A 15,681-nucleotide genomic window follows, 5' to 3' on the forward strand; every position below is an offset into this window, starting at 1 on the left:
AAAGGTTATATATCGACGATGGAAAGGCAAAATGTATTATCCGCCATCTAGTAAAATGTTCAGGAGAGACGATTAAAGTTTTAAAAACTTCATAACTTTTAAAGTATTGAAGATATCTCTATGAAATTAAGTAAAATAGTAATAAAATTTATTACAAATGTATACATTTAATAAAAAATAACGTATGTCCAATATTTGTATTATTTTATGGAGTTAATACAAAATACCATAAAATCTCAGATAGGTAAAATTAGTTTATATCCAAATATTAGATCCATAAAATGTGAAGCAAAGTGTTTTATATTCAGAATATAATTTAATATTTTCAAGTAAATTGTTTTATATCCAAATAAATGTGATATTGCTATCGCGTAAAATGACTTAAAAACAAATCCAATCATGACCAGAGAGAGGTAAACACTTTTATGTAACCTTTTCATATCTATGCGAACCTGGTAAAACAGTTGTACAGACATCAGTGTATTCGAACAAAGAGGGTCAAGTAGCTTAACCATACACTTAAGTTCCATTTAAGCCACAAACTAAACTTTAAAACAAAACAAAAAAAAATGAAAAATAAATGTTTAACTCCAATATATTTATCATGAAGTTACAATTAAAAAACTGAATTAAACTTTCATATTGACGTTTACAAACATACTATATATATAACATATAATTATATTATTAAACTTAAATTAATACTTGATAAAAAAAATTAAGCTACAATGTGTTCTTTGGACAGTTTTAATATTTTCAGTATTTTTAAAAGATTTACAAAAAATAACTCAAAATCTTAACACCTAACTATTAAAAAACTTTTCAGTCCACCATAACGAGTTGTTTAATGAAACTTTTTAGGTAATACTCAGCTGTTATCATCTATCTCAACATTAGGAATGTCTTCAAAATCTGAGTCTGGTAGAACATCTGTCTTACTGGCGGAGGTACGAAGATTCAAATACTCACTATGATATCTTTGAGGAATGACAAATGGTCAGTTTAAATGCAGATTTTATTTGTAAAAAAAAACCAAGTAAATTTATTTTATTGTATTAAAATAGATTCTAGAAAGAACAGAAAAATGACTCAACGCATAATGTTACCTTATTTGGATAGGTAAAATGTATTATCTTGGAAACAATGGCATTTTAGAGTAGAGTAAAATGTATTAACTTACAATGACTAACATTTAAAACTAGAGTAAAATGTTTTAATTCTACTGATCAAGAAAAGTCAAGTTGGGTATAATGTATCAATTACAAAAATGATAATATTATAATTTGGTAAATTGTTTTAACATTTAAATCTGGTTAAAGTCAAGCAAGGCAAAGTAGCATAAGATAAAATTTTTAGTCATGAGGTGTTTTAATGACAAAATCTACTATTTACTATAGAGTTAAAACACGAGAAAATATGAAAAACTTCAAAATCACTGGTGTATTAACGACCATAAAAGTCGTCAGATCGAGCTGAAACCAGGACCATTCGAAAGAGTTCATTCTCCCGATTCCAACGGTATATATAACTCGATATCGCCAAAAATGGCGGTTAATACATTATGCCTTTCCACCATCGATATCTAATTCGACTTATGGGCCATTTTTCAAGCGACTTCATAAAGGTGGCGGTTTTCAATTCGTCTGTTTTTTTTTTTGTATATTAGCTCATAACTTTTTACTCAGTAGGTACCGTTTTAATTTTTTTTTTTTTTTTTTATTAAAAGCTGGAGTTTCCATGTGGTCCCATGACCCATTTAAATTTGATCGCGATTTAGCAAGTACTTTTCGAGTTATCCGTAATAATGCGTATTTGATTATTTTAACAAAAAACTAAGTCATTGCATTTCTTTTCGATGTAAATTAAAATCTATTTTTTCATTTTCGAGAAAACAATAATCTTAAATGAATTTCTGAGTACAGTAACATGCGTAGTAAGAATAATAATTTTGTTATTATCACCTTTGATTAAGACGTATTGATACTACAGGGCACAATCTCTATTTTGTTTGTTGATGAGAGACTATTTTGTATTTACACATTCATATTTTCTCAGGACAAAAATAAAATTATTTGATTGGTTGAACTCATACCTGGCCGCAAGTATCTAATTGCATGTTAAAAAAAGTATGCTCTTTTTTAAATTAAAAATTATAAAATGCAATCAACAATGATTCGGTACCGACATTTGGACATGAAAATTAATCTCAAAAAATAAATAGATGCACCTAGGTAATGCGAGTTTGACCTTCATCATGAGTTCATAAGTCTTCCAGGTATTAGTGCACATGAGTTTACGCCAAAAATGGCGTGAACTCATGTGTTTTGCCCAGTCACCACGCTAGGCAGGCGGATTTGTGTCCGCAGGGCTGGCTTTGTCGCACCGAAGACGCTGCTGTCCGTCTTCGGCCTGTGTATTTCAAAGCCAGTAGTTGGATGGTTATCCCGCCATCGATCGGCTTTTTAAGTTCCAAAGTGGTAGTGGAACGGCTATACTTTAGCCGCCGCTTACGACACCAACTGGAAGAGAGGGGTGGCTATATTCTTTACTACCGTAGCCACACAGCGGGTTTTACCTTACATATTATATATTTTATTGCACTAAAAAGTATATACATACACCCATAAGACGAATAGACATTTCAAAACTCACAAATTGTATTATGCAGGTATTTATTTAAAAAATGGTTATGTTAAATACAGACTATTTTTGTGATAATTAATTTTTTTTTTATTAAATAATTATTTAATATTATTATTTAAAAAGTGAATTGATAATTACAACTAAATGTGCCGTAGAAGGCGGATTTTTTATTTTCGTTTTTCTCTTAATTTTTTTATTTTCTATGAAAAATTCGTCCATTTTTTAATGTTGTTATTTTCAAAATTAGGGTGGAAAATAAAAGTCGACTACTATATAAAATTCTTACACTAGTTTATTACAAATTTTTGATTACAATAAGTTCATTGCATCATCAAAACGTAAAATACACTGTACTAATTGTATGGTTGTCTCAAAATAAAATAGTAAAATAAATCATTTATCATTAGGTAATAAAAAATAATACATAGTTATATAATAAAAAAAAAAACGAACACATGATAATTTGGTACATTCAAATAATTCCAAAATATTATTCATCATTACATTGTATAAAACAAAGTCGCTTCCCGCTGTATGTATGCTTAGATCTTTAAAACTACGCAACGGATTTTGATGCGGTTTTCTTTAGTAAATATAGTGATTCCAGAGGAAGGTTTATATGTATAATACACGCATAATATAGTAGAGGAACACTGATAGTTTTTGCAACCGTGCGAAGCCGGAGCGGATCACTAGTATAATTATAATTTACAAATGAATGGTAAGCTTGAAAAAGTTGTTGATAAACCTTTCCAGCAGGAGGTAAAACAGACCTTGAGGATCTGTTTCACCTCAACAGGTTAGTGACAGAAATATCTAGAGACAAAGAGAGAGAGAGAAACTTTTATCTGTCAGATATTGCTAAATGGTTGATGTAAAGGCTATATATAACGCACATAATTTACTAATACGATTTATCATTAGAAAAAAGTAGTTTATTAGATTAGAAGTTCAGGTTTCTAAACTAATAAACTAATAATTTGGATTCACAGATCGCAGTTAGTAATATTTAACAGACAAAGTAGTTTGTCAGTAATAAAATAAATATATATCACAAACTTTTACCTGTCGGATACCGTTATTCATGGGATATCTTTATCAGCAACCGGTGAAATTACAGCAGTGTTGATTTTATCAAAAGCCAAATCTAAGGCACTAAATAATAAATACTTCTAAATTTAAACTTGTGTACATTGTATGACAGAGACGATGCTTAATTTCATGGTATACCATCTAACCTAATAGTTAAATCTCCTAAGTTTCCCAATTTGATTAATCAAAATATTTTCTTTTTTTTTTTTTGTTTGAGATCCTTTTCTTTAATAATTTATTATGCTAGGCATTTGATACGAAAATGATATTTGATATTGATAAATTTCCTAATTCTTATTTATAAAATTTCATATTTGATATATCATAACAAATTATAAATATACAAATGTGTAAAATCAAGTACAAGCATGTGGAATAAGAATCTCCTAGCAGTAGTAGAAATTCATCTCACTTCCACGCACATTCTTGATTTCTATGGTACTGTGTTGTGAAGTCATAGAATACCATTCTCATAGACGATTAGTTTCTAAACTATATTTACAAATGTTTCAAATATATTAATCGAAAACAACAATTAATTTTAAGACAGTTTTATGATAAAGATTGAATGAAAAACTTTGACATTAATAAATAATACTTAATTGGATCAGATAAAATGAGAGTTAAATAATGTAAAACCTTTCGAATAACAAATATTTGTCAGTAGTCAATGATAAATTAAATGCAAATATTTGTAGTAAGTAATAAAGAAAGAACACTTTTGATGATCTTTTATATTTCACTTAAAAGATCATCTAACAAAAAAAATCTCCTAGTCTTATTAAGTAAGGTTCATAAATCTTACAACACAGTACCAATTACTACAACGTTTATAAGGTATTAGGATACTCCCGTACTTGATACTAATTTCCTGAATCACATTTTGAAATATATATAGCATATCACTTTTATCTGTCTTCAGATGTTTCCAAGAATTGAGCGTACACGTCTCTCGTACACTCACCTTTTTCATTAAACTTATATTTGTAGTATGATCCATCGGCACATATCACTGTAATTGAATTAACCTTTTTAATAAATAGTCATTAATTTATTCATTTTTATACCCATATTTCAGTTAAACTTTGATGTCAAAAAAACAAAAGTCAAAAGTTTACTAATGTAAAAGAAATATTAATAATATAAAGTCAATAAATTTTAGAACTGACTAATACGCAAATGTGTTATTGCAAAATGTATTGCTGTGTCCTCCTCCCTCCCTCCTCGCATGAAGGTTAAAATTTTGTTAGATAGTACATTTTGTAATGTAAAGTACAATATTAAAACAAAATGAATAAACTGTACAAATTTTTAGGAATTAGTACACTAAAACAATGAATGCTGACGCAAGAAATAAAATGTCTTTGCACTGTGAAACAGAAATGCTTCCCAACTAATGGAACAATAACTATTGCAACAAAATTTCAAAAACTGAATTTTAGCAAATGCAACATCTGCTCCATTTGATGATTTTACTATATTATTTTTATCTTTTTTGACATGCAGTACATTCTTTTCATGCAATAGATCAAGATCATTATTACAAATTATCAAACTGAATTGATATAATAATACTAAAAACTATTAATTTTATTTCTATAATATAAGTTGACATTTTAAATGTTTATAAAGTCTGAATCACAAACTACTGTACCATTGTTGTTTACAACTAAGGTAAAGAAACTTAGAGATATCTCTAAAAAATTTTTATCTTGAGATAATATAAATATGACAGGTCATATTTTCTTTCATAGGTAAAAAGGCAATACTTACCAATTATAGAACATTTATCCACACCAAATGCACAAATGCATGGTGGACCATTGGGTATAGTAAATTTACAGAAGCTCCAAGTACTCGAGAAATATTTCGGTAAGAAGTTAACAGTCGCCAAACTTGATTGTTTGTTTAATTTATCATCTTCTAGGCTGAATACGTGAACTGTGCCGTGGTCGGATGTGACACATAGGTTAGTGCTTGAGTGGTTGAAGTTTATACAATATATAGTAGCCTGAAAAAAGGCAGAATTTTCAAAACATTTTAAAGAAACTCTAACATCATTATAAGAAATATAAGGATCAAGATGTTTTTCTAAAACTTTAGGCCTTTTTATCCTCTCTGCCAACACTAGCGACGTTAGGTTAAGTAATTTGTTGTAATATTTAACAAAGCCAATGGCGTAATAGAAAGAAGATGTCTAAGAGACGAGAGCGAAATAACCAGTATTTATTCAAAATAATAAGTAAATTACCTAAGTTTGTAATGTAACTAATGTTAATATGTAGCAATTTTGCAATAAATTTACTAACATGATTTTTATTTTTTTGAAATATACTATTTGTATTTTGATGTTCATTAAGTGTGTATAATCACCATATGGCAAAAAAATATTTTCATTTCAAACATTTTCACAAGGGACTATTTACCATTTTTATTTTCACATACCTGATTTGCTCCCCTTCTCAATTCTGCTAATTTTTGTCCTGTATTAGTATCAAACACTCTAATAAGTGTACCCTTAATGGACGCTGTCGCCAATCTTGTGCCGCCTACATTAAGGGCTAAGCAACTAAGAGGCGCCTCATGTGCTGCAATAAGGTGACCTTCAGGTGTACCTGTGCTAGTTGATGCTTGACTACTTAATTCCACCAACTGTTTGATTACAAAATGAATGAAAATGAATAGTTATTATATATTAAAATAAATTTATAAATTTGTAAAAAACTTTCATAAATGATTACAAAATTAAGTTATTTTAATATTATTTTTAATAAGAAATATTTTAATTTTGAAATAATATTTTGAAAGTCATCAAATTTTAAAAGCATAATGGTAAAGCTTTAGATTAGGTAAAACCGAATTTCGGGACCGTGGGGGGATGGGGGGGGAGAGAGTGGGGAACGCTACCCCTGGTACCACTGTCACACCTCGGAACCCCATGGTTATGGAGATATCCATGGTTAAAGTTTTGAGGTTAGAAGAAGAATTTCGAAAGTTAGAGGGAACGCTTGGCTCCGGCGCTGCGGGAAGTGCAGCCCTTCCGCCCTTGCGTGCGAAAGCACGCTCACTCATGCTCCGTTCCGCAGCGGAGGCTGGTCGCCTTCGGCGACCAGCCTCAGCCGCTCCTCTACGCATTCGTTCGCGCGCTTTCGCACGGCGGGCGAGGGCTGCCCTCCCTCCGCGCCTCCGCAGCACAAAAAAAACACTCTAGGGGTAGGACAGACCAAGACCACGTGGACAGTGGGGTGCTCCGATTCGGTTTTGGGTATTTTTCGAATTTCTAAACCTATATTCTAGCACGCAATGTTACTAATTTTATTAGAATATTATGTCTGACGCGTTATTTTGTTTAAAAATGTCGGTTTGTCAGTCGTTAAGCGTCAGTTCGTATCGTTTGTTGATCTTGCAATCGAGATCGTTTTTACGTAAATTTGTTCGAAAATAAAATGTGAAAGTTGGTGAATGGAGCATATGAGTGCACTTCCCGCTGCACCGGAGTTAAGGTGGAGTCAGACACGGAGCTCTAAGGTATTGTAATATCTCTGATTCACGTAAAGTTAACCCCAAAACTTCAAACACGATATCTTCGAAACCACGGGGTTTACGCGAAACGCACACTACGGGGGGCTAAAAAACCCACCCTCCCCACCACCCTTTACCCTCCCACCCCCATTTCACCCCATAAATTGGAGGCCACTTAACTAACGCATGACCAATTCTTCTTCTAACCTCAAAACTTTAACCATCGATATCTCCATAACCATGGGGTTCCGAGGTGTGATAGTGGTACCAGGGGTAGTGTTCCCCACCCTCCCCTCCCCCATCCCCCCACGGTCCCGAAATTCGGTTTTACCTAATCTAGATCTTAGCCAGCATAATATATATTCACACAGTTTCATAAAATTGCTAATTATATTACCTGTACATGTCCAGTTTTACGACTGGGATAGGCTACAAGAGCATTATTGCTGTTGGGACATACAACACAAAGGCCTCTAGTGTTCTGGCAAGTCTCAAATACGTGTAGCAACTGGGGCTGTGCCGTAAATGTATAGACCTTAATCAAATTTTCTGCAAAAAAAGTCATAAATGGTATAATCAGACTACAATTATTAACAAAGACTAATGACTAAAACAAATGATGTTTACCTAAAACAACGACTATTCGATCTCGTCTAAGTTTAACAGCTTTAACTGGGCTGTTAAAATCTAAAGATATTGCAGAATCTTTTTTTAAGTCATCCCATATGATTACTTTATTTGGAGGGTAAACAGGAGTTTTGCCTCCGCCAACTAATGCCATGTAATTGCACCTAAATAACATTTCCACGTAAGATAGGCCTCCTTCTGCAAAGTTTTGACGTTCTTTCTCTTTAAGTGGATCACTATTAAACACTCTAAATCCATTTTCGGTTCCACAAGCGAAGCAACCTGATAAAATTGCAACAAAACATTTACGAAATAACTGTAAAGACAATCATCAGACACTATAAAGTAGCTACTTTCAATTTCTTATTTTGTAATCAATTTTTACCTTGGTCCTGATTAAATCCCACATATAACAGGCCATTTGAAAAATTATTTTCCTCAGACAAATTCATGGTCAAATAATAAAATCTTAAATTATAGTAATAATAACAAGAAAAACCTTAAACAATCATAGTTCGACTTTGCGGCGATTTGACAGATAGAAAATAATAGACAAATGCCTTGAGACGTTGACGTTTCACTGATAATAAACAAAACTACCTATCACAGACTATATTTTGTGATAGTATCAAGAAGCTTATACAAAACACATTTAAGCTTCTTGAATAGTATCAATACACCTAGTTTTCCAATTACAGAACATAATGCGGCTCAGTGGCGCATAATACTGAACTGTACTAAATGCTTAATTGGAATGTGAATTTTTTCAAGTGCACCAACAGAATGCGCTAAATTCAATGTTAAAAAAAATATAGAATTAGCAACCTCAACAACGTATTAATAAAGTGATATATAATAATAATTGGTCGAAAAATATTAACGGTTATTTTAAGTAATTTGGTTTTTGATTATTTCACACCAGCAATTTATACTAAGCTAACTCTTAAAAGTGAACTTTACAATAGAGGCTTATAAAAGGGAAAAACGTGATACATTTTATATTAATAAGGAAACTTATTTGAAATTTGGTATCTTTAATAGTTAAGTTATCATTGCAATTTCACAATTTTTTTATTACATATAAAAACACATTTTATCAAGTTCGCATTTAAAAAAAACAAACTTATCGAAAAGTCGAATTGGCGTAGTATAAATTGTTGGTGTCGATTTAATTATCATTTTTTTTAATGTTTCCATTATTATTTTTTAATTAGTTCTAAAAGAATTATATACTTTTTAATTGAATCATCTTATCGGAGTGGAGATCGCGTCTTGGCAAACGCAGTGTGGGACGTCCTTCGGCCCGTTAGACCGACGATCTACGTAAGATTGCCGGTGTAGGCTGGATGAGCATTGCGGAAAACCGGGATGTCTGGCGCGAACTTGGGGAGGCCTATGTCCAGCAGTGGACTGCAATAGGCTGAACTGACTGACAGACTGACCCAGATGATAGTGATGATGATGATTTATCGAGTACTGAGAGTTTAAATCAATAAATTAGCTCATTATCAAGTAATATATTTATAAAATATATATTATATGATAATGAAACAGATGAATTATTTGAGCCATTGATAAAATATTTGATGACAGGTTGTCGAAAGCAAAGAATAAAAAATTATCTCGAATGTAGTAAAAAGTTTCGAATGTTGCTTGGACGGATGCCGAATTTAAAAAAAAAAATTTCGATTATCGCGAACTACTGCATATCATCTGATAACTAGACTAGGTACTAACTAGTTATCTAGGTGCGTATTTTATGAATTTATATTTTTGAGTTTTAGGTATTTGTACTATATAATATAGGTAATATTGCTGAAACCTTTTTTTGTAAGTAGATGAACTTTAAACATTGACTTTTATTCCCAAGAATACCAGTGGGATGAAACCCATAAGCGCTGAGATCATCACTTTAGCCTATCGCAGTCCACTGCTGGCGCGTTAGTGACCGCATTGCTGGCTTTGTCGCACCGAAGACGCTGCTGACGTCTTCGGCCTGTGTATTTCAAAGCCAACAGTTGGATGGTTATCCCGCCATCGGTCGGCTTTATAAGTTCCTAAGTAAGTCTAAGTAAGTTTTAAGTAAGGTGGTAGAAGAACTGTGTTATCCCTTAGTCACCTCTTACGACACCCACAGGAAGAGATGGGGTGGCTATTAGGCTTGCCAGAAAGTTTTGATTCAAGTCGCCCCATCTATGATCGAAAGTCGCAAAATATTCTTAGCAGTCGCCCAATGAAAGTTTGAATATACACTAGGATCTGTCTGTCAGTTTTTTTATGACAGTCTATCATAACAGACTCGAAATTAAAAATTATTTATTTAAAATATTATTAACTTACATCATCTCCCAAGATACAAAAGATAAAATAAAAGATACAGATAAAATATATTGACTCAATTTCAAAATTAAAGGAAGCTTTTTGGGACATTAAAAAAAACAATATTTTTTGTAACGGTTTTTGTACTTTTATCTTGTTGCCAACGCTGAGGATTAAAAAGAGCCTAATTTGCGACTTGTCGCCCAAACTTAAAAAAAGGAGCGTATCCATGAAAAAAATCGCCCAATTCGCGACAAATCGCCCCATCTGGCAGCCCTGGTATATTCTAGCCCAGCTATATTCTTTAAACTCCTCCTACCTAAAAGTAATTTTTTCGTTATGAATTTTTTTGTGTTATTTATTTTTTATAAGACCCAGCTGCGTGTCTCGACTCTGAATACCATAATTATAAAATAATATAAAATGTTTCAATTTAGGGACATTTGAAATAAAAGAAACAAAAGAATTCTTATAATATGTAAAAGTAAAAATGAATAACGAAAATAAAGTAAAGCCTAAAATGTATCAAATATTATACGTTCTATAGAAAAACGTCGAAACAATGCTGTAATTTCATTTAAGCCCCGTTGTTAGAAATCTTTGTAAAGCTTTTGAAATGATTGAATTTTTACGCAAGCATTTCCATTCTCATTACTTTTATGTAGCGGTATGTTTTTTCATTGTAATGGTTCCTTGGCGTTGTGGTTTGTACAATGTAATTATTACTATCTGGAGACAGTCTTGAAATTATGCTTGTAGGATCTCATAGATGTAAGATACTGCTATCACAAAAAAGTTCACTGAATAGTAATTAGTCTTTCTGTAATGTTGCTGTTTTTAGAATTGATAAGACAGTGGACAAGGATTATTTTTGTGATTTCTCTTGTGCTATGCCGTCTGACTTATTAGTACTTACAATTATGTAGATAGGTACCTAATGAATTAATGTTTTTGTAGTATTAGCATAATTATATGTAATTAGTCTTTAAATTTCTTATTTTACCTAGTCTTTAAATTTTTTTTTTTACCCATACCAGGTGACCGACCATGCTGGGAGAGAAGTGCGTAAACTAGCCTTGACGCTGGACCTCACCCAGCTTGTAAATTGTGCTACCAGGGTACCAGACGTAGACTCTCATACCGCCAACTGCTTAGACCTATTTTTAACAACTGATCCAGACAGGTACTCAATAACAGTTTCTGCACCACTGGGTACTTCTGACCACTATCTGGTAAAATCAAAATCAATATCCGTCTGTTCCCCACCCGAAGAATCCCCATGTGGCCCTAGACGGGTGTGGCGATATAAGGCAGCGGATTGGGATGAGATGCGTCACTTTTTCTCGTCCTATCCTTGGCGAGAGGTATGCTTTTCTTCTGATGATCCGTCGAGCTGCGCTGAAGCCATTACCGCGGTTATACGCCAGGGTATGGAATATTTTATACCATACTCTGACGTAGCGACGAATGGAAAAGCTCGCCCATGGTTTGATGCGGAATGCTATCGTGCAGAAGCCAAAAAGCGGTCGGCATACACTGCATGGGCTGAAGCTCGAGCGCGCAAGTCTCCAAATTCTCGGAATTTGAAGAAAGCTTTTAACCAAGCCGCCAAGGCATGTAAAAGGACGTTACGCAGGACTAGATTCAACCATATCAGCCGCATTGGGGCCAAACTAGCTTCTTACCCTTCTGGGAGCAAAGCGTTTTGGTCCCTGGCAAAAGCCGTTGAATCTAACTTTTGTCGGCCGTCACTTCCACCATTGCTGAGGACTGATGGATCACTGGCCCATTCTGCAAAAGAGAAAGCGGATTTGTTTGCATCTCTTTTTGCTGAGAACTCGCGTCTGGATGTTGCAGGAAAAGCTCCACCAATCTCAACTCGTGCTGACTGCATTATGGCAGAAGTACGCATACGCCAAAAAGAGATCCTTAAAATCCTGCAAACTCTAGACGTGAACAAGGCCAGCGGACCGGATTGTATACCAGCGATAGTCCTGCGTACCTCTGCCCCTGAGTTGTCTCCACCTCTTACACGCCTGTACCGCCTGTCACTTAAGACTGGCAAAGTGCCGAAGTCTTGGAAGCTTGCCAACGTGCAGCCTGTGCCCAAAAAAGGTAGTCGTGCAGACCCTGTCAATTACCGTCCCATCTCGGTCACATCCATACTCTGTAAGACTATGGAACGTGAACTAAACAACAAACTCTTGGCCCACTTGGAAGGTAACGATCTCCTCAGCGACCGGCAGTGCGGTTTCCGCCAGCACCGTTCGACTGGGGACCTTCTAGTGTATGCCACACATATTTGGAGTGAGGCCATTGACAAACACGGCGAAGCACTTGCCGTGTCTCTCGATATCTCGAAGGCCTTTGACAGGGTTTGGCACGCGAGCCTTATAAGCAAGCTTCCTTCATATGGTATTCCACCTGGCCTTTGCACTTGGATTTCTGACTTCCTGAGCGAACGTTCAATACAAGTTGTCCTTGACGGGTACTCGTCGGACCAAAAGGCTATCGACGCTGGTGTTCCTCAGGGATCAGTCTTGTCCGCTACCCTCTTCCTGCTGCATATTAACGATCTGCTCGCCTCCGGTACCTTTGGGTACGCTGACGACTGCACAGTGACGGACAGATACTTTTCGAGTGCAAGGGCTAGTAAGGATGTTATCCAGTCTTGTCGAGAGGATATGGTCAGCCGCTTGAACGTCACCCTCCAGGCAGTCTCTGAATGGGGCGATGCCAATCTGGTCACGTTCAACGCTACAAAAACACAGGCATGTGTGTTCTCCTCTAAACGGAGCCCTTTACACCTGGCTCCGACTTTCCGGGATGTTTCTGTGGAAATTACCGACTCCCTACAGCTCCTCGGTGTAGAGCTATCGTCCAATCTGAACTTTGGGCAACACATCGAGTCCAAAGCAAAAACTGCAGCAAAAAAACTAGGTATTCTCTCTAAGGTCAGGCGATACTTCACTCCAGAACAGCTGCTTCAACTATACCAAGCACAAGTTCGGTCTTGTATGGAGTATTGCTGCCATCTTTGGGATGGATCCGCCAAATACCAACTGGCAACTTTGGACTCGGTGGAAAAACGAGCTAAGAGACTCATAGGTGACCCTACTCTGACAGACACCAAGCTGCAGAGTCTCGATCATCGGCGTAGGGTAGCTCGTCTGTCGGTGTTCTACAAAATATATTTCGGTGAGTGTGCGAAGGAATTACACGATCTAATTCCCCCAACAACCTTCCGCCATCGGGACACTAGGCGCGGTCGATCGTTCCATCCTTATGTCATCGATATGCCACCTACGCGCACAAAACGCTTTGACTCTACTTTCCTGATGCGCACAGCTAAGGAATGGAACTCGTTGCCCGCGTCTGTGTTTCCCGAACAATACAATCTGGGTGCCTTCAAGGCCAGAGTGAATAGGCTGTTATTAGGCAGGCATGCTCCACCTTCGACCGCATCGTCACTTAACATCAGGTGAGATTGTGGTCAAATGCCTGCCTATTTGTCATAAAAAAAAAAAAAAAAAAAATTAAATGCAAAAAATACAGTCTTTTTTCTTATAAATGATAATAAAATTAAGTAGTCACAAAATAGATATTACCTAAGTACTAATTCCTATTTTTTAAATATTTTAAACTTGTAATAAACGTAGAATACCTACTACCCCTAATTGTTTTAATAGTGTAATACTATGATAGGTATATATAAGCAATCAGTATTTCTACTGAAGTAGAATGCATTAAAACTTAAAGCGGAGGTACATTAACGATACCAAATGACGAATGCAACGTTTTGAAGGGGCAACTTTATTATGGTTCTTCTTCACTAAATCGAAGAGGCAATTTTCCCGCAGCCGCAGGGAAGATTAAGTAATTATTAATCGTCGCCGGTCCCTGTTGCAATCTCGTCTTCACCGACCAGACGATAAAAAACCATACCTAGTACTAATTAATACTGCGGCTCGGGTGCACTTTAATTTTGCAGGTCCAAAAGCCTTTGTTCATAGCTATCCGTTCGCGAGGATTACTTTGCTACTCTTTAGAGAAATTTTAATGTATTGGAAAGATATTCAGTCTTCAGTCGTTGTTTTTGTTGCGGTCTACGATACGATTGTGCAGCGTTTATTGTTATAACACTTCGTTTACCTAGAGTTTAATTTACTGTCTTGAAATAGTATTGTATTGCCAGACAATCGTATTTTTATATAACAATTGGTATTTTATCCTCAAAAAATAATCATTATTTGTCATCTTTATATCGAATGACAGAAAGTATGTATTCTTTCAAAAATAATTAAAGTGGAATATGATATACTTATTTGGTATTAAATATATCTTCTAGAGAATGAACACGATCGGACTGGTCTTACTGAATAGTGCGTCGTTAGGGATAATCCAATTCGGGAATTGGAGCATTGGAGTATCCTAGCATTCGGGCATTGGGGCATTCGGCATTCAGTCGTTCGTCCCGCGCTGTGCAGCAATGCGAGTTTAGGAATTTGAATGCAAATTGAAAATGCCATTAGATCAGCAAACATCTGCCTCCCGGTCAAATGATGCAATTGTAGCCTAGTGACAGAGAAATCATTATAATATACACGCGACAGCGGGATGGACAATTTGACCACTAATAGATCAATTATAACTTGACGTTTACTTGAAATATGCTGCAAAATCTGTATAAATAAAAATAAATCGTCGAAATGTATTTATGTACGTATCATCCAAGCGACTGCGCCAGGTTGGTTGGTAATTCTTTTTTTTCCATTTGATAGGTATATATTGCCAAGACAAGATTTGTTTAAAAGAATCGTACGAAGTTCTTAATCTTAGCATAAATATCCTAGCCCACCCGCAAACGTTATTTGCCGGGTGGGCTAGGCATCTAATTTGTATCTTAGTATATTTAAAAAAATAAACAGTTCATATTTTTATATTATTATGTCGGTAAGATCGAAAAATATTAGTATGTAAAAATATCAGTATGTAATTCGTACTTAAACATGATTTCCAAAAAATACGATTGAACAAAAAAAAAATAGCGTTGGTACTCATCAGTCATCCAGGTACTATACTAAATTAAAAGAGTTGCACGGAGAAAGTAAAATGATAAGTATACCTAAGTAGATAAACAATTGAACTTAATGGTTTAAAATTGACTAATAAGTCTAGCAAGTTTTGTGTTTTGCTTTTTTTTCTACTAACTACGACAATTTAAACTTTTTCTCTGTTTTTGGAAAACATAAACCGGACTCCGTTAACCGGAGCTATTTCCAAGCAGTTTTTTCTCGTCTAATTACATTTCTGTCTCGTTACTCACTACGAATGCGCAGCATAAAAATCTTTTTTTTTTTTTAAATAATATTTGCAATAGCTTATGGTTTAGTCCACTTAAATTTTTTGTATACAAATTTAGTTATCGACGGTAGACCTCTAGACGGTAGATCTCTAGAAGAAATTTATCATAGACAC

At 34.8% G+C, this 15,681-nt stretch overlaps 1 protein-coding gene across 1 annotated transcript; it reads right to left on the bottom strand.

Moving 5' to 3' along the window:
• Nucleotides 1-4,426: 4,426 nt before the first annotated feature.
• Nucleotides 4,427-8,425, bottom strand: LOC123657286 (WD repeat domain phosphoinositide-interacting protein 3). The gene is made up of 7 exons (XM_045592865.1): nt 8,270-8,425; nt 7,885-8,166; nt 7,655-7,806; nt 6,181-6,387; nt 5,509-5,746; nt 4,496-4,747; nt 4,427-4,453 (listed from the first exon to the last, which is right to left on the bottom strand). The coding sequence occupies exons 1-6, from the start codon at nt 8,334-8,336 to the stop codon at nt 4,644-4,646; spliced, it is 1,050 nt and encodes a 349-aa protein (XP_045448821.1). The 5' UTR covers nt 8,337-8,425; the 3' UTR covers nt 4,427-4,453; nt 4,496-4,643.
• Between the last annotated feature and the right edge of the window lie 7,256 nt (nt 8,426-15,681).

This window comes from Melitaea cinxia, chromosome 10, assembly GCF_905220565.1.
Source record: "Melitaea cinxia chromosome 10, ilMelCinx1.1, whole genome shotgun sequence".
In the NCBI taxonomy this organism is placed as follows: Eukaryota; Metazoa; Arthropoda; class Insecta; order Lepidoptera; family Nymphalidae; genus Melitaea; species Melitaea cinxia.